At 42.2% G+C, this 20135-nt stretch overlaps 1 protein-coding gene across 1 annotated transcript in view; it reads left to right on the top strand.

The window, feature by feature from the left end:
• Positions 1–19082, top strand: part of LOC140194116 (protein unc-79 homolog) — a 338541-nt gene extending 319459 nt beyond the window's left edge. Inside the window, exons 45-47 of the mRNA XM_072251578.1 lie at positions 7808–7885; positions 18722–18763; positions 18882–19082. Coding sequence (XP_072107679.1) covers positions 7808–7885; positions 18722–18763; positions 18882–19082 — 321 coding nt within the window. The remainder of the gene's footprint in view (positions 1–7807; positions 7886–18721; positions 18764–18881) is intronic.
• The last annotated feature ends 1053 nt before the right edge of the window (positions 19083–20135 follow it).

The following is a 20135-nucleotide window of genomic DNA, read 5'->3' as shown; positions in this document are numbered from 1 at the left end:
GGGATAGTGTGAAGGTAGATTGGGAAAATCAGGTTGGCAATGGATCCCAAGAGAGGGAATTTGCTGAATGCTTATGAGATGACCTGTTGTTCAATCTACTGGATTTGTGTTATGTAATGAAGTAGACTTGGTTAGGGAGTTTAAGGTAAAGGAACCTTTAGGAGCCAGTGTTCATAATGTGTTATAACTCACCCTGCAATTTGAGAGGGAGAAGCTAAAGTCAGATTACTGAGGGTTGGGAGAGGTGCTGTCCAAAGTTATTTGGAAAGGAAAACTAACAGGGATGACAGCAGAGCAGCAATGGCTGGTGTTTCTGGGGGAAATTCAGAAGGCACAGGGTAGATGCATTCCAAAGATATAGAAGTATTCTAAAGGGAAGATGAGGCAACTGAGGCTGACAAGGGAAGTGAAAGACAGCATAAAAGCAAAAGAGAGGATATATAATACCACAAAAATTAACGGAATGTTAGAAGCTTTTAATAACCAACAGAAGACAACTAAATAAGCCATAAGGAGAGAAAAGATGAAATTTGAAGATAAGCTAGCCAATATTATCAAAGAGGATACCAAAATGTTTTTTTCAGATATATAAGGTGTAAAAGAGGTGAGAGTGGATATCGGACTACTGGAAAATGGTGCTGGAAAGGGAGCAATGGGGGACAGAGAAATGGCAGAGAAACTTCATTATTTTGTGTCAGTCTTTACTGTGGACAATACTAGTAGTATGCTAGAAATTGGAGAGTGTCAGGGGGCAGGAGTGTGTGAAGTTGCTATTACTACGGAGAAGGTGCTTCAAAAGCTGAAAAGTTTAAAGGTAGATAAATCTCATGGACTGGACGGACTACACCGCAGGGTCTGAAAGAGGTGACTGAAGAGACTGTGGAGGCATTAGTAATAATTGCTCAAGAATCACTAGATTCTGTAACAGTTCAGTAGGGCCATGGGACACCAACCCACTGCCCTTTACTGTGCATATTGTCTTGTTTATTATTTATTGTGATGCCTACACTATTTTGTGCACTTTGTGCAGTCCTTGGTAGGTCTGTAATCTAGTGTAGTTTTGTGTTGTTTTTCATAGTTCAGTGTAGTTTTTGTATTGTTCATGTAGCACCATGGTCCTGAAAAACGTCATCTGGTTTTTACTGTGTGCTGTACCAGCAGTTATGGTCGAAGTGACAATAAAAAGTGACTTGACTTGACTGGAAAATTGCAAATGTCACTCCACTCTTCAGAAGGGAGAGAGGCAGAATATAGGAAGCTATCAGCCAGATAGTCTGACCTCAGTGGCTGGGAAGATGTTGGAGTTGATTATTAAGGATGAGGTCTTAGGGTACTTGGAGACACATGATGATATAACCATGTAACAATTACAGCACGGAAACAAGCCATCTCGGCCCTTCTAGTCCGTGCCGAACTCTTACTCTCACCTAGTCCCACCGACCTGCACACAGCCCATAACCCTCCATTCCTTTCCTGTCCATATATCTAACCAATTTAACTTTAAATGACAACATTGAACCTGCCTCAACCACTTCTGCTGGAAGCTCGTTCCACACAGCTACCACCCTCTGAGTAAAGAAGTTCCCCCTCATGTTATCCCTAAACTTTTGCCCTTTAACTCTCAACTCATGGCTGAAGTCAGCATGGTTTCCTCAAGGGAATTCTTGGAAGAAGTAACAAGTCCGGAAGAGGAAAGTAGTTAAGGAGCCAGTGCAGATTACCCCTGTGGCTATCCCCCTCAACAAGAGATAGATCACTTTGGATAATGTTGGGGGCTGACCAAGCAGAGGATAGTCACAGTGATTGGGTCTCTGGCATTGAGTCTGCCTCTGTGACTCAAAGGGAAGTGGGAGAAGTGGTGTGCTGTGATCTTAGGGTTTCCCTCAGTTAGGGGACTGGCCAAGAGGTTCTGTGGGCAAGAACGAGACTTTCAGATGGTTAGTTTCCTCCCAAGTGCCAGGGTCTGGAACATCTAAGATTGAGTCCTCAGCATTTTTAATTAAGAGGGTGAACAGCCAGAAGTTGTGGTCTATGTAGGTACCAATAACATGGGTAGGATGAATGATGAGGTTCTGAATAGGGAGTTCAAGGAGTTGGATGCTAAATTAAAGGGCAGGACCTCCAGGGTTGTGATCTCAGGTTTGTTACCTGTGCCACATGCTGGTGAGGCTAGAACCAGGAAGATTGTGTAGTTTAACACGAGGCTAAGAAGTTGGTGCAGGAGGGACGGCATAAGATTTTTGGATCACTGGGTTCTCTTCCAGGGAATGTGGGACCTGTATAAAAGGGATAGCTTGTACCTGAATTGGAGGGCAACTAAAATCCTTGTAGGAAGTTTTGTTAATGCTGCAGAGTGGGGTTTAAACTGGAGTTGCAGGGGGATGAGAACCAGAGTGGCAGAACAGTTCGTGGAGAGGTTATGGAGACAAATGTTGGTAAGACCTCAGGCAAAGTCAGGAATGAAAAGTTTGAGCATGGTGCAACAGGTGTCCTGAGCTGCATAGGTTTCAATGCAAGAGGTATCGTAGGAAAGGTGAATGAGCTCAGGGCATGGATCAACACCTGGAATTACAAAGTTGTAATGACTTCATTGCAGGAGGGGCAGGACTGGCGGCTCAATATTTCGAGTTTCTGTTGTTTTAGATGTGACAGAGCGGGAGGGATTAAAGGAGGAAGGGTGGTGTTACTAGTCAGGGAAAATGTCACAGTAATGCTCAGTCAGGATAGACAGGAGAACTCTACTAGTGCGGCATTATGGGTGGAACTGAGAAATAAGAAACATATGACCATGTTAATGGGGCAATATTACAGACCACCCAGCAGCTCCAGGGCTTTAGAGGCACAAATTGGTAAAGGAGATCGCGGACTGTTGCAAGAAACATAAGGTGGTTATAGGAACACATATCAAAGTTGCTGGTGAACGCAGCAGGCCAGGCAGCATCTGTAGGAAGAGGTGCAGTCGACGTTTCAGGCCGAGACCCTTCGTCAGGACAAACTGAAGGAAGAGTGAGTAAGGGATTTGAAAGTTGGAGGGGGAGGGGGAGGGGGAGATCCAAAATGATAGGAGAAGACAGGAGGGGGAGGGATGGAGCCAAGAGCTGGACAAGTGATAGGCAAAAGGGATACAAGAGGATCATGGGACAGGAGGTCCGGGAAGAAGGACAAGGGGGGGGACCCAGAGGATGGGCAAGGGGTATATTCAGAGGGACAGAGGGAGAAAAAGGAGAGTGAGAGAAAGAATATGTGTATAAAAATAAGTAACAGGTGGGGTACGAGGGGGAGGTGGGGCATTAGCAGAAGTTAGAGAAGTCGATGTTCATGCCATCAGGTTGGAGGCTACCCAGACGGAATATAAGGTGTTGTTCCTCCAACCTGAGTGTGGCTTCATCTTTACAGTAGAGGAGGCCGTGGATAGTCATGTCAGAATGGGAATGGGATGTGGAATTAAAATGTGTGGCCACTGGGAGATCCTGCTTTCTCTGGCGGACAGAGCGTAGATGTTCAGCAAAATGGTCTCCCAGTCTGCGTCGGGTCTTGCCAATATATAAAAGGCCACATCGGGAGCACCGGATGCAGTATATCACCCCAGTCGACTCACAGGTGAAGTGTCGCCTCACCTGGAAGGACTGTTTGGGGCCCTGAATGGTGGTAAGGGAGGAAGTGTAAGGACATGTGTAGCACTTGTTCCGCTTACACGGATAAGTGCCAGGAGGGAGATCAGTGGGGAGGGATGGGGGGGACGAATGGACAAGGGAGTTGCGTAGGGAGCGATCCCTGCGGAATGCAGAGAGGTGGGGGGAAGGAAAGATGTGCTTAGTGGTGGGATCCCGTTGGAGGTGGCGGAAGTTACGGAGAATAATATGTTGGACCTGGAGTCTGGTGGGGTGGTAGGTGAGGACCAGGGGAACCCTATTCCTAGTGGGGTGGCGGGAGGATGGAGTGAGAGCAGATGTACGTGAAATGGGGGAGATGCGTTTAAGAGCAGAGTTGATAGTGGAGGAAGGGAAGCCTCTTTCTTTAAAAAGGAGGACATCTCCCTTGTCCTAGAATGAAAAGCCTCATCCTGAGAGCAGATGCGGCGGAGACTTGGTTTGACACCTAAATACTTGAAAATTTATAAGGATGTACTGTGGAGAGCATTCTGACAGGCTGCATCACTGTCTGGTATGGGGGAGGGGAGCTACTGCACAGGACCGACCGAAAGAAGCTATAGAAAGTTGTAAAATTAATCAGCTCTGTCTTGGGTACTAGTCTCCATAGAATCCAGGAGATCTTCAAGGAATGGTGACTCGGAAAGGTAGCGACCCTTATTAAAGACCCCATCACCCAGGGCATGCCCTTTTCTCACTGTTACCATCAGGTAGGAGATACAGAAGCCTGAAGGCACACACTCAGCGATTCAGGAACAGCTTCTTCCCCTCTGCCATCCCATTCCTAAATGGACATTGAACCCGTGAACACTACCTCACTTTTTTTTATATATATTGTTTCTGCTTTGCACTATATTTTCAAACTATTTAAGATGTGTGTGTGTGTGTGTGTGTGTATGTATGTGTGTATATATATATATATATTTACCAATTTATTTTTTTCTTTCTGTATTATCATGTATGGCATTGTACTGCTGCTGCTGCTAGGTTAACAAATTTCACATGCTGGTGATAATGAACCTGGTACTGATTCTGACTGGGGTGTAGTGGACAGTGAGAAAGGCTACCATGGCTTGCAGAGGGACTTGATTTGACTTTATTTGTTAAATCCTTCACATACATGAGCAGTAAAAATCTTTACACTATGTCTCCATCTGAATGTGCAATTTATAGTAATTTGTAATATATAGTATGTACAACAGGACAGTCAATATAACATAGAAATACAATTTTATCAGCGTGAATTAATCAGTCTGATGGCCTGGTGGAAGAAGCTGTCCCCGGAGCCTGTTGGTCCTGGCTGCAGTACCGTTTCCCGGATGGTAGCAGCTGGAACAGTTTGTGGTTGGAGATGACTGGGGTCCCCAATGATCCTTCGGCCCCTTTTTACACACCTGTTGCTGTAAATGTCCTGAATAGTGGAAAGTTCACATCCACAGATGTACTGGGCTGTCCGCACCACTCTCTGCAGAGTCATGCGATTGAGGGAAGTACAGTTCCCATACCAGGGAGTGATGCAGCCAGTTAGGATGCTCTCAATTGTGCGCCTGTAGAGAGTCCTTAGGATTTGGGGACTCATTCTAAACTTCTTCAACCATCTGAGGTGAAAGAGGTGCTGTTGTGCTTTTTTTTTACCACACAGCCGGTATGTATAGACCACGTGAGGTCCTCAGTGATGTGTATGCTGAGGAACTTAAAGCTGTTCACCCTCTCAACCCCAGATCCATTCGTGTCAATAGGGGTTAGTCTGTCTATTCCTCCTGTAGTCCACAACCAACTCCTTGTTTTTGCGACATTGAGGGAGAGGTTGTTTTCTTGACACCACTGTGTCAGGGTGATGACTTCTTCTCTGTAGGCTGCCTGTTTATTATTTGAGATAAGGCTAATCAATGTAGTATCATCTGCAAATTTAATTAGCAGATTGGAGCTATAGGTGGCCACACAGTTGTGGGATCTGCATTAGTTGGAAAAATGGGCTGAAAAATGATAGATAAAATTTAATGCAGACAAGTTCAAGGTTTTGCACTTTTGTAGGACCAACCAGTGTAGGTCTTACATAGTGAACTGCAGGACATTGAAGGGTGTAGCAGAACAAAGGGACCTGGGAATGCAGGTCTATTATTTGTTGGAAGTGGCATCATGGGTAGATAGGGTCGTAAAGAATGCTTTTGGCATGTTGGCCTTCATAAATCAATATATTGAGTACAGGAGATAGAATGTTATTTTGAAGATGTAGAAGACATTGGTGAGGCCAGTTTGGAGTATTGTGTGCGGTTTTGGCCACCTACCTACGGGAAAGATGTAATCAAGGTGGAAAGAGCACTGAGAAAAGATACAAGAATGTTGCTGGGTCTGGAGGACCTGAGTTATTAGAAATGATTGAATAGTTTAGGACTGCATCTTTTAAAACACAGAAGACTGAGAGAAGATTTAAGAGAGGTATACAAAATTATGCTGGGTATAGATGGGATAAGCACAAGCAGGCTCTTTGCACTGAGGTTAGGTGAGGTTAGCAGAGTTCATGGGTTAAGAGTGAAAGGTGAGAAGTTGAAGGGGAACATGAGGGGAAATTCCTTTAATCAGAGGGTCGTGAGAGTGTGGAATTAGTTGCCAGCAGAAGTGGTGCATGAGAGCTCAATTTCAATGTTTAAGAGACGTTTGGATGGGTATATAGATAGTAAGGGTATGGAGGGCTATGGACCAGGTGTAGATTGGTGTGAGTGGGCAGTTTAAATGGTTTAGCCTAGACTGGATAGGCCGAAGGGCCTGTTTCTGTGCTATACATCTCTAAGACTATGACTCTAAGATAGACGAAAGAGAATCAGTGGATGCTGTGTACTTGGATTTCCAAAAGTCCTTTGACAAGGTGCCACTTAACAAGATAAAAGTCATGGTATTACAGGGAAGATTCCAGCGAGGATTGAAGATTGGCTGACTAGCAAGAAAAAAGTGGGAATACAGAGGACCTTTTCTGGCTGGCTGCCGCTGACTTGTGGTGTTCTTCAGGGGTCTGTGTTGGGATCACTTTTTTCACATAATACAGAATGATTTGTATGACAAAATTGATGGTTTTGTGGCCATGTTTGCAGACAAAACGAATATAGGTGGGGGCAAGCAGTTTTGAGGAAGCAAGAAGGCTGCAGAACTTTTGGACTTAAACAGATTGGGAAAATGGGCAAATAGTGGCAGATGTAATATAGTGTCAAGAAGTGTGTGGTCATGCACTTTGGTAAAAAGAATAAAGGCATTGATCATTTTCGAAATGGTTAGAAAATTAAAAAATCAGAAATACAAAGGGACTTGGGAGTCCTTGTGTGGGATTTGCAAAAGGTTAACTTGCAGGTTGAGTCTTTGGTAGGGAAGGTAAATTCAATATTAGCATTCATTTGGAGAGGACTAGAATATAAGAGCAAGTTTGTGATGCTGAAGCTTTATAAAGGATTGGCCAGACCGTATGGAGTATTGTGAGCAATTTTGGGTCCCTTCTGTAAGAAAAGATATGCTGATAATGGAGAGGGCCTAGAGGAGGTTCATAAGAATAACTTTGGAAATGAAAACGTTAATGCATGAGGAATATTTGATGGCTCTGAGCTTATACTCACTGGAACTTAGAAGAATGGGGGGAGGGGGCGGTGGAATCTCATTGAAATCTATCAAATATTGAAAGACCTAGATAGAGTGGATGTGGAGAGGATGTTTCCTCTAGTGGGGGGAATCTAGCACCAGAGGACACAGCCTCAGACTAGAAGGACGTTCATTTAGAACAGATATGAGAAGGAATTTCTTTAGCCAGAGGGTGGTGAATCTGTGGTATTTATTGCTACGGATGGCTGTGGAGGCTAAGTCTTTGAGTATATTTAAAGTAGAGGTTGATAGGTTCTTGATTAGTCAGTGCATCAAAGATTACGGAGAGAAGGCAGGTAAATGGGGTTGAGATGGATAATAAATCAGCCATGATGGAATGGCACAGCAGAGTCAGTGGGCCGAATGGCCTCATTCTGCTCCTATGTCTTATGGTCCAGAAATCCTGACTGCCAAGTATTTACAACTCCTCTTTTTATTTCCGATCTCCAGCATTAATTCTGTTTTGATTTGTACAATTATGTTAGACAGTGCTTCCAAGCTAACTTATCAAATATTTTTGGTTTGCATTGCAGATGGTGGAAATGGTTTGCTTGCATGTTATCAACTTGATGGAAGCTCTACAGGAGTGCAATTCAGCCATCTTTGTGAAGGTGACGATATTTTTGTTTTTCCAGCTGTTATTTATATATTATGATTTTTATACAGAAATTTCAAAATATTCATGATAACTAATTGGCAATCATTTCCCTTTTTAAGGAAGTCAAATTAAATGCCTTTACACAATTGTAATGAAATCTGTTATTTTCGAATACATATATTAAAGTTATCCTGTTCATGAAAACAGGGAAAAAGTTTTGGTATCTGACTATCATGGTGTTAATGAAACGCTGTAATTGGAACAATTGTAAGTCTAGTGCAGTATAATCAGTTGCATGCTTTAGGGAGCATGCATTTCGTATGAGATAATAAGACCGTAAGATATAGGAGCAGAATTAGGCCATTTGGCCCATCAAGTCTCTCTGCCACGTTATTATGTCTGATCCAATTTTCCTCTCAACCCCAATCTCCTGCCTTCCCCCCATATTCTTTCATGCCCTGATCAATCAAGAGTCTATCAATCTCTGCCTTAAATACGCATAAAGGCCTGGCCTCCATAGCTGCCTGTGGCAAAGAATTCCACAGATTCACCACTCACTAGCTAAAGAAAATCCTCCTCACCTCCATTCTGAAAAAACACCCCTCTATTCTGAGGCTGTGTCCTCTGGTCTTAGATTCTCCCACTGTAGGGAACATCCTCTCCACACTCACTCTGTCAATGCCTTTCACTATTCAATAGGTTTTAATCCCTTATTCTTCTGAATTCTCGTGAATACAGGCCCAGAGCCATCTCACGCTCTTCATATGACAAACCATTCCATCATGGAATCATTTTTGTGAACCTCCTTTGAACCCTCTCCAGTTTCAGCACATCCTTTCTAAGATAAGGGGCCCAAAACTGCTCACAATACTCCAAGTGAAGGCTCAACAGTGCTTTATAAAGTCTCAGCTTTATATCCTTGCTCAATATTCAATATAAATTTGTAAAATTTACATGGTCAATGCCTCATACTTCAACAGAAGTTGACACATTTTTACTTAAATGCAATTATTTTTAATAATTTACTGTAACTGTTATAATATTTAACATTTCAACTATTGTATATATTATAAAATACTGAAAAATTACAGTTTATACACATTATATTGTAGTTGTAGTTCTTATAATTAAAAAAAAAACATTATTCCTTTACAGTTGGATTAAATGCACCATTATTCATATAATAGTTTGAATTGTGCTGTACATTTGCTGGCATCTCAATAGAGCACTGGTCAGCTGGTTCCCAAATTCCGTAAAGCATCAGCATCATCATGTCATAGTTAGGAACTTCCTGAAAGACAGACATCTGATCTTCTGCTCTCCTGGTGGACTCAGAACTGCGTCCGGGGACAGAGCTCACATGATCTGAGCTGATGGCATAATTCTGTGTGTTATGTTGGTTAATACACCTACAGTGTATTTCATTGTGATGTTGACTAGTGTGACATTAATATGTACTGAAATGTTTTGTTACTTTTGGAGTTTGGTAACCGGTAATATTTCAGTTTAAAAGTGTTCTTGATTAGACGATAGTCAAGCAGGTTCACAAATTAGTAAATTAGTAGCATAATTGGCAGCAGCAGATAACCTTGATCCATAATGTAGTCACTGCAGAATAAATATGTTGTTGCTCATAAATTAGACGTTGTCTGGCGTTTGCATCATTGAAGGTGGAGTTCAGTCTGGCGAAGTGGTCCGACCCTGGCAGAGAAGAGTTTAAAATTACAATACAATCCTGAGCGCACACTTATTTGATTTTTGATTTTGGTAACATAATTATTGTACCAGTTTGTGACAAAACTGTGAACAGTTAGTTGAAAGCTCATTTGGAAGGACAAAAGTATTGTTGAAAGATATCACAATTGATGAATTGTTCATTTAGATTGCAAAGTAACATATAATCCTTTGGAAATTGTACACTTAAGGGAAGATTTGTAGAATGATCAGCTTAATATCAGTTGTTGAAGAATTTGTGATGATTATAACAATGAATGCATTATTCTGTAAGACATAGAGGCAAAATTAGGTCATTTGGCCCTTTGATTCTGTTCTGCTATTCGATTGTGACTGATTTATTATCCCTCTCAACCCCATTCTTCTATTTTGCTGTGTAAACTTTGTAACCCTGACTAATCAAGAACCTATCAACTTCCACTTCAAAGATACGCAAAGACTTGGCCTCCACAGCCACTGGTAGTAACAGATCCCACAGATTCACCACCATCTGGCTTAAGAAAGTCTTCCTCATCTCTGTTTTAAATGGATGTCTTTGCATTCTAAGGCTGTGCCCCCTGTTCCTAGACTCACTTACTATGGGAAACATCCACTCTATCTACGCCTTTCAATATTCAACAGGTAATGTCAGATTAATGTCATTAACTGGATCATCAGATTTGTGGATGGCACTGAGATTGGATCTGGGCCAGCTGGGAAAATAGCCTGAAAAATGACAGATGCAATTTAATGCAGACATGCAAAGTGTTGTGCTTCAGTAGGACCACACAAGGTAGGTCTTGTACATTGAGTGATAGGGCACTGAAGAGTGCGATGGAACAAAGAGATCTGGGAGTATAAGTCCATAATTCATTGAAAGTGGTGTCACAGGTTGAGAGGGTCATTATAAATTGAAGTATTGAATACAGGAGATGGGATGTATGCTGAAGTGGTATAAGACATTAGAAAGGCCTAATTTGGAGTATCGTTTGCAATTTTGGTCACCTACCTCCAGGAAAGATGTAAGTAAGGTTGAAAGAATACAGAGACAATTTACAGTGATGTTGCCAGGACTGGAGGACCTGAGTTATGAGGAAAGATTCAATAGGCTGGGACTTTATTCCTTGGAACATAGAAAATTAAGGGGAGATCTGTTAGAGGTAAACACAATTATGAGGGGTATAGATAGGGTAAGTGCAAGCAGGTTCTTCCCATTGAGGTTGGGTGGGACTGCAACTAGAGGTCATGGGTTCGGGGTGAAAGATGAAAAGTTTAAGGGGAACATGAAGGGAAACTTTTTCACTCAAGGGGCCATAAGAGTGTGGAACAAGCTACCAGTGCCAGTACTGCATGCGAGCTTGATTTCAGTGTTTAAGAGGAGATCAGATAGGTTTATGGATGGTAGGGGTATGGAGGGCTATGGTACAGGTTGTTGGGAGTAGGCAGTTTAAATGGCTTGGCACTGACTAGATGGGCCAAGGGGTCTGTTTATAGAATGTAGAAGAGTACAGCACAGGACCAAGCCATTTGGCCCACAATGTTATGCCAAACCAACTAAAAACTAGTCTAAAACACCCACACACTAATCTCTCCTACTTACACCATGGCCATGTCCCCCCATCTTCCTTTCATCCATGTGCCTATCCAAACGTCTCTTAAAAGCCTTCCTGAGAAAGCTAAAGAAATTTGGCCTGTCTCCTAAAACCCTCACTAATTTTTATAGATGCACTGTAGAAAGCATTCTTCTAGGGTGTATTACAACCTGGTATGGAAGTTGTCCTGTCCAAGACCGGAGGAAGCTGCAGAAGATCGTGAACACAGCCCAGCACATCATACAAACCAATCTTCCGTCCTTGGACTCACTTTACACCGCACGCTGTCGGGGCTGTGCTGCCAGAATAATCAAGGACATGACCCACCCAGCCAACACACTTTTCGTCCCTCTTCCCTCCGGGAGAAGGCTCAGGAGCTTGAAGACTCATATGGCCAGATTTGGGACCAGCTTCTTTCCAACTGTGATAAGACTGCTGAACGGATCCTGACCCGGATCTGGGCCGTACCCTCCAAATATCCGGACCTGCCTGTTGGTTTTTTGCACTACCTTACTTTCCTTTTCCTATTTTCTATTTATGATTTATAATTTAAATTTTTACTATTTACTATCGATTTGTACTCCAGGGAGCAGGAAGCGCTGAATCAAATATCGCTGTGATGATTGTATGCTCTAGTATCAATTGTTTGGCGACAATAAAGTATAAAGTATGTATTACCTCTACCACCATACCAGGCAGTGCATTCCAGGCGTCCACAACTCTCTGAGAGAAAGTATAACCCTTACATCCCCTTTGAACCTACCCCCTCTCACCTACAATGCAAGCCCTCTGGTATTAGACGTTTTAACCCTGGGATACAGATACTGTTTGGTACACTATCTATGCCTCTCATAGTCTTATAAAGCTCTGTCAGATCTTCCGTCAGCCTCCACCACTCCAGAGAAAACAATGGAAATTTTTCAGGCCTCTTGTGATAGCACATGCTCTCTAAACCAGGCAGCATCTCAGTAAACCTCTTTTGCACCCTCTCCAAACCATCAACATCCTTCCTATTGTGGGGCGGCCAGAACTGTGCGTAATACTCTAGATGTGGCCTAACCAAAGTTTTATAAAGCTGCAGCATAACCTCCTGAATTTCGAACTCAATGCCTCGACTAATAAAGCAAGCATTCTGCAAGCCTTCTTAACCACCTTATTGACCGGTGTAGCCACTTTCAAGGAGCTATGAACTTGGATCCCAAGATCTCTCTGCTGAGCAACACAGCTAAGGAACTTGCCCTCAACAGTATACTGTCTCCTTGCTTTTATCCTAACGAAGTGCAAGACCTCACATTTATCTGGGTTAAGACCTCACATTCGTCAGCCCATATCTACAACAGATCTATATCATGTTGCATTCTTTGCCAGTCTTCTGTAGTATCCACAACTCTACCAATCTTCCCATGAGGAGAAGATTGTCAAATGCCATACTAAGATCCATGTAGACAATATCCACTGCCCTACCCTCATCAATCTCTCTCATCACCTTGCCAAAAAAACTCAATCCAGTTGGTAAGGCACAACCTGCCATGCACAAAGCCATGCTGAATGTTCTTCATTCAGCCATGGGTTTCCAGATGCTGATATATCCTATCCCTAAGGATTTTCTCCAGCAATTTCCCTATACCTGATGTGAGACTCACCAGTCTATAGTTCCCAAGATTTTCTCTTGTTCCCTTCTTAAATAGAGGTACAACATTAGGCCTGTTTCTGTACTGTACTTTACTATGTCTCTATCACCTTACATCTTCTGCTTATGCGAGAGGATAAAGGCATATTTGTAGTGCCTTCTATGCAGTACTGGGCAAAAGTCTTAGGCACCCTAGCTATATAGTATATGTGCCTAAGACTTTTGCACAGTGCAGTATTTGTCAACGTGGAGCGGAGAGCGAGTTTGTAAATCTGGCAGAAACAAAGGAAGTTGGGAATGGCGAGGGTGGAGTGCCGCGGGAGGGGTGTGGGACAGATGGAGTGCCAGGAGCAGGGTGCAAACACACCAAGTCCTGAGTCACCAGGCAAGGTAATGTAATTTCAAACAATTGGTGTGGGGTTGATCATTACAGAATGTCTCTCTGGTGCTTCTGGATCCCTCCCCTCTCCCTTCCCCTTTTCCCAACCAAGATTCCCCTCTCCCTGTCCCTTCCCACTCTCAGTCCACAGTAGAGACCCATATCAGAATCAGGTGTATTATCACTCACATATGTCATGAGATTTGTTTTTTTTTGCGATAGCAGTACAGTGCAACACATGAAATTACTACAGAGCTGTGCAAATGTCTTAGGCGGCACAGCTACATATATTGTATGTGCTTAAGACCTTTGCACAGTACTGTTCGTTGTGTTTTTCAATATCTTTTGAAAGATCTTTCAAGAATCATTAGCTCTGGCATGGCCTACCAAGTTAAGAGCTCCTCATGTTACAGGAAAGTTCCTGCCATGGTGAGAGCATTGACTGATTGCTAGGAGGCAGTGAGTGGGAATAAAGGGATCCCTCTCTGGCCGACTGACAGTGACTAGTAGTGTTCCACAGGGCTGGTGTTGGGACTGCTTCTTTTTATGTCGTATATCAGTGATTTAGTTGCTGGAATAGATGGCTTTGCAGATTATACAAAGATTGATGGCGGGGCAGGTAATGTTGACGAAACGGGTAGGTTGCCGAAGAACTTTAGATTAGGAGAATGGGCAAGAAAGTGGTAAATGAAATATAATGTTGGAAAATGTATGGTAATACTCTTTGATAGAAGAAATAGATGTGCAGACTATTTTCTAAACGGGGAGAAAATGCAAAAATCTGAGATGTAAAGGGACTTGGGAGTCCTTTTGCAGAAGTCACTAAGAGTTAATTTGCAGGTTGAGTTGGTGGTGAGGAAAGCAAATGCAATGTTAGCATTCATTTCAAGAGGTCCAGATTATAAGAGCAGGGATGTGATGCTGAGGCTTTATAAAACACTAGTGAGGCCTTGCCATGAGTATTGTGAATAGTTTTGTGCTCCTTATCTAATAAAAGATGTGCTGGCATTGGAGAGGGTTCAGAGGAAGTTCACAAGGATGATTCTAGGAATGAAGGGATTATTAAACGTGGAATGTTTGATGGCTCTGGGTCTTTACCCGCTGGAATTCAGAAAGATGAGGGGGAATCTCATTGGAGCCTTTTGAATGTTGAAAGGCCTAGACAGAGTAGCTGTGGAAAGGATGTTTCCCATGGTGGGGGAGTCTAGGACAAGAGGGCACAGCCTCAGGATAGAAGGGTGTCCATTCAAAACAGTTGCGGAGAAATTTCTTTAGCTACAGAGTGGTGAGTTTGTTATCACAGGCTGCTGTGGATGCCAGGTTGTTGGGTGTATTTAAGGCAGAAATTGATATGTTCTTGATTGGACATGGCATCAAAGGTTAAGGGAAGAGGGCCGGGGAGTGGGGCTGAGGAGGGGATAAAAAAAGATCAGCCTTGATTGAATGGTGAAGCAGACTTGATGGGCCAAATGGCCTAATTCTACTCCTATAACTGATGATCTATGGTCTTATGGTGTGAAAATTTGACTGACTTATTCAAAAGGCGAATATGTGTCTGTTATTTACATTGACTTTCAGGCATCAAATAGTCCTTTTTAAATCTACAATTACAAATGGAATTTAATAGAATTAAGTGGAAATTGTTGACTTGTTTAGAAAATTGGCTAAGTGGAAGGTGTAAAAATTAATCTTGGTAACATACACATAAAATCATATCGCTAAAGTAAATGCTGGAGGAACTCGAGAAGACTAGAAGGTGAAGCAAGGTGAGAAAACGTAAAGGGCTGGAGGAGAAGGAATTTGATAGGATCAAGATCTTGATTGAACCTTATTTATGATCAAAATTCAAGATTGATTAATGTCATTTCCATTACACAGTGTAAAGAACAAAATAGATGTTAGTCCGGATCTGATGCAGCACACAAAAAAATAAGATAAAGAACACAACAATAAAAACAGATTAAATATCAATACATAAGATAGCTTATATACATAGAATGATTGTAGTCCACAAAGTGACACTAGGCACAGGAGTATCTGTACATAAGGAGACTCTGACAGGAAATGATAAAGGAGTGGTGCAGGGGGTGGGTGAAGTTGTTGATCAGTTTTCCTGCTTTGGGAAAGTAACTGTTTTTGAGTCTGATGGTCCTAGCATGTTGTCCTCCTCTTCACAATATTAACTTTCCTTGTTACTGTACTTGTGTAAGGCCCAGGGCTGTGGCAGCGGGGATATTGTATGCAAGTCTGCTGTGATCACTTGTGTTTTACTTGTGATCAGGGGAACGCAGTGAAGGTTCAGAAGGAATAGGAAGATTATTCCATGAGGTGATTGAACCTATACTTTTTGAAGTTAGGGCCAATCTCCTTAAAACAAAAAAAACCTTGTGAGGATTGGCCAGGTAAATGTGGGGAGGATTCTTATCTGGATGGGTTGTTTGAATCCGGGGGAGGGGGTGGTCACAGTTTCAGAGTGCCATTCACAACTGAGATAAGAAACAAAAATTCTCACTCAGGAGATGCTGAGGGTTGAAATTCTCCACCCAAGAAACTCAAGAGAGAAGCAATAGGTTTTTGGACAATAAGGAAATCAGTGGATGTGTGGTTAGTTCAAGAATGTGACTCAAATATCAAAGGTCAGCCATAATCCTGCTCGAGCTCTCAAGTTTCTTCTACTGGTCTCTTAAATTTAAAGAATCTGTCTCAAAAGATCATTGGCAGGTCAGTTTTTTTGTGCTACGTTCCTAAACTGTGGAATTCAATATCTAAGACTATATGGGATGTATAGTTGCAACTTGAACAAACCAATGCCACTACTGGTAACCCCATGGGTAGTTATCCTTCCATGACATGCCCTCTGATCAATCCAATAAAAATGTTCTTAAAAGGGGAAGAACTGTATTTGATCATATATTAGCAACTAGCAAAATGTACAATCTTGAAGCGATGTAATTAAGTGGTCGACATTGGATATGACATCCGACATTCCCCAGCTCTAACCTGCCCAGAACAAAGCCTGAATAGGTAACTAAACCCTTCACTTTTACCATGCCCCCACCCATGTGACTAGTTACTATAATAAACGCATAACCCAGAGTACAATGCGAATATGGTACCTACATCCTAGCCCCCTAATTCATACACTGTAAACATTACAACTACATACTACAAAAACACAGGAGTCATGAAATCTTAACATTCACACAATATTCTCTTTTTGGTAAGTGGTCTATCCTGGATTGTGAACTTCTCTTGACAAGCCAGGTTGCTCCTCCTGACTGCATTCAGGAAAATCTGTCTTGAATTGGTGCTGCCAAAGCTTATCCAAGTTCAAAACTGAAATCCTGTTAACTGTCAGCTCTGGCTGAGTGTAGTCTCTTCCATTATCATGGTCTTATGTCACTGTCTGTTAACAGTCCAACCCAGCATTCTTCTGATTGCATAGGGTCTGTCATTAACACTGTGCATCACTTGTATTGGCTCCAATATCTTGGGCACAGTCACCCCTGTCAGCAGCTCGATTTCTGAATCAGTACAGGTGGTGTTTCTTCCTTCATGGATTTAGGGTATCATTACAACAGACTGTACAGATTATAACTATACTAAAGGGAGCTGGTAAGGTAGATTTATTTATTCATTTATTCCGAGATTAAGCTCAGCAGCCCAATGGGCCGCACCACCCAGAAACCCACTTATTCAACATTAGGCTTATCGCAGGACAATTTACAATGGCCAATTAACCTGCTAACCAGTGCGTCTCTGGGCTATGGGAGCACCTGGAGAAATTTACACAGTCACGGGGAGAAATTACAAACAGTTTAGATTAGATTAGATTAGATTCAATTTTATTGTCATTGTACTGAGTACAGATACAAAGCCAATGAAATGCGATTAGCATCTAACCAGAAATGCAAAGAATAGTGTTATTTACAAAATAACTGCAAATAAAAAGTAAGTGCTACAGCACACAAATATAAAAATACTGAGACAGTATAATATGGGTGCAATACTGCTTAGCGTTGTGATGTGAGGTTCAGCAGGGTCACAGCCTCAGGGAAGAAGCTCTTCCTGTGCCTGCTGGTGCGGGAGCGGAGGCTCCTGTAGCACCTACCGGATGGGAGGAGAGTAAAAAGTCCATGGTTAGGGTGAGATGCATCCTTGATAATGCTTTTCACCCTGCCCAGGCAGCGTTTATGGTAGATGTTCTCAATGGTGGGCAATTGGGTACCGATAATTCGCTGGGCAGTTTTCACCACACGCTGGAGTGCTTTGTGGTCTGATACGGGGCAATTGCCATACCACACTGAGATGCAGTTGGTCAGTATGCTCTCAATGGTACAACGGTAAAAGTCCGTCAGTATTCTGGGACAGAGGTGAGCTTTCTTGATGCTCCGCAAGAAATAAAGGTGCTGTTGCACCTTTTTGATCAGGATGGAGGAGCTCAGGGATCAGGTGAGATCCTCGGAAATGTGGACACCAAGGAATTTGAAGCTTGATACACACTCCACTACAGCTCCATTGATGTAGATGGGGACGTGAGTGTGGCTCCTAGCATGCCTGAAGTCCACAATGATCTCCTTGGTCTTCTGGGTGTTAAGGGCCAGGTTGTTGTCAGCACACCACGCGGCCAGGTGCTGGACCTCGTCCCTGTAGGCTGTCTCGTCATCCCCTCTGATCAGGCCAACCACCGTGATGTCGTCTGCGAACTTGATTATGGAGTTAGAACCATGTACAGGAACGCAGTCATAGGTGAAAAGAGAGTACAGAAAAGGGCTCAGCACACAGCCTTGAGGTACACCGGTGTTCAGGGTGAGAGTGGAGGAGGAGAGATTGTCTAATGTAACTGACTGGGGTCTATTAGTCAGAAAGTCCAAGGTCCAATTGCAGAGGGATGAACTGATACCAAGCTGGCGAAGTTTGGCGATTAGCTTGGAGGGGATCACAGTATTGAATGCCGAACTAAAGTCAATGAACAGCATTCTGACGTAAGAGTTGGGGCTGTCCAGGTGGGTCAGGGCAGAGTGAAATGCTGTGGAGATGGCATCCTCTGTTGGAACTGGCATTGACTTCTGAAGTCTGATGCCCTAAGCTGTAATAGTGTCACGTTAACTGCTATGCTACTATGGTGCTCTAAATGGAGAGACATTACTGGTTAACACATCTAGAATTACGGGATATAATCTAAAAATGAGATTTTGGCTTTTGGAATTAAGTTATAGATCGTTTCTGTATGAAGGAAGAAGTACAAAGTTAGAACTCCTTTCCATAGATGATTTTGGGCTATTTGTTAATTTTCAAATTGATAATTAACTGCTATAATTAACTTTTCAGATCTTCATTATGGAAGCAAAGTAAATTAATTTAGGAATCTACAAGAGTCTTCTGAAGTTTGCTATTAATTGCAGTTGAATACATTCCAGATCTTGCTGATATTGTTACTGGAATAATGTGGGAAACTAATCTTCAATAAAAAAAATTTTGATATTTTAGCTGCTGGAGCAAGCGTAATTTATAACTTTTTTTTTCTTTAAACAGCTTATTCCTATGTGGTTACCGATGATTCAGTCAAATTTGAAGGTGAGTATTAATTGCTTTCTCCAAAAGTTCTAATGTACCTTCATATTGTTTTCTTCTTTTAATAGTTATAACAGTAGCTAATGCACTTCTAATTTTCCACGTGGTCTGTGATCAACAGCATCTATCAGCAGGTCTGCAACTACGCCTCCAGTCAATCCAGAACAATGTCAACCATCATATTCTGCAGTCACTCCAGGGGCCTGGGCCAATGAGCACAAGCTCATCAGTGCTTCGGAAGTGGCTGCAGTGTGCTCAGTTCAAGATGGCTCAGGTGGAAGTACAGTCGTCAGAAGCTGCATCTCAATTTTATCCTCTCTAAGATCCTTGCAAACTTTAATGATACTGGACTTGAAACTGTCTTGTTCCCTTTCTTGATACTGCTAAAGCATGCCACCAATGAATTAGCCTTGGTAATTTAACCATTTCTTCTACTTTACAGTTACAGTGAAGATTAATTTAAAAGCAAGACAACTGTGTACAAACATTGAAATGAAATTGTTTATATTATAGTGAGTATTTTGTAGTTTATCAAGGTTCTGAAATATCAAAATCTGAAAACCTCTGAAATCCAAATGTTTTCAAGAATATAATACACATTGAGTACCCCTTATCCGAACTTCCAAAATCCGAAAATCTGTGAAATCTGAATTTTGTCTCTGAGCCGTAACATGACATCACAAATGTAAAATTACACAAGATAGTGGGAGTGTGCAGTGGTGATGTGCAGGTCTCTGCACATCATAGACAGTTCTGAGAAATGACTTTATATGTGTAATGAACAGAAGTTAATGAAAAATAGTAAAATGAAGATCTCGAATGTGTATTGGCAGCTTCGGAGTGACCATGTCCCACTTACGAAGTGCTGATCATGAAACCAGCAAATATCTATTCCATCAACCTGAAAGTGAAGGTAATTGTGAAAATTCAGGAGGCTGGTTTGCAGAAATTTCAGAAAAGGCCGTGCATTAAATGTTTAAAGCTTTGTGGATGAAAGTCTTAACACCAGAACAGGTCTATAATGCTGATTGTTTTTATACCTTACATAAAACTCCAAAAAAGTAAGATACAAATACAGTGTACTGCAACCTTTTAATCAAAGGATGATATCATAGGTGGAGAATGAAAGCCTGCTGTTGTTTAACAGCTGATTCTCCCGATCTGTTATGCTACTCTTGTTACCCTTCACACGTTATATTTTCATTCTGTTAATGGTAGGTAATAAGTTCTTCTGTTCAGTACATATAAAACCATAAGATGTGGGAGCATAATTAGGCCATTTGTCCCATGGAGTCTGCTCTGCCACTTCTTCATGACTGATCCATTTCCTTCCCAGCCCCAATCTCCTGCCTTCTCCCCATATCCCTTCATTCCT

This window comes from Mobula birostris, chromosome 1 (genome assembly GCF_030028105.1).
Source record: "Mobula birostris isolate sMobBir1 chromosome 1, sMobBir1.hap1, whole genome shotgun sequence".
NCBI lineage: Eukaryota > Metazoa > Chordata > Chondrichthyes > Myliobatiformes > Myliobatidae > Mobula > Mobula birostris.
The sequence above is the reverse complement of the archived record's forward strand: the minus strand, read 5'-3'. Positions and strand labels throughout refer to the sequence as shown.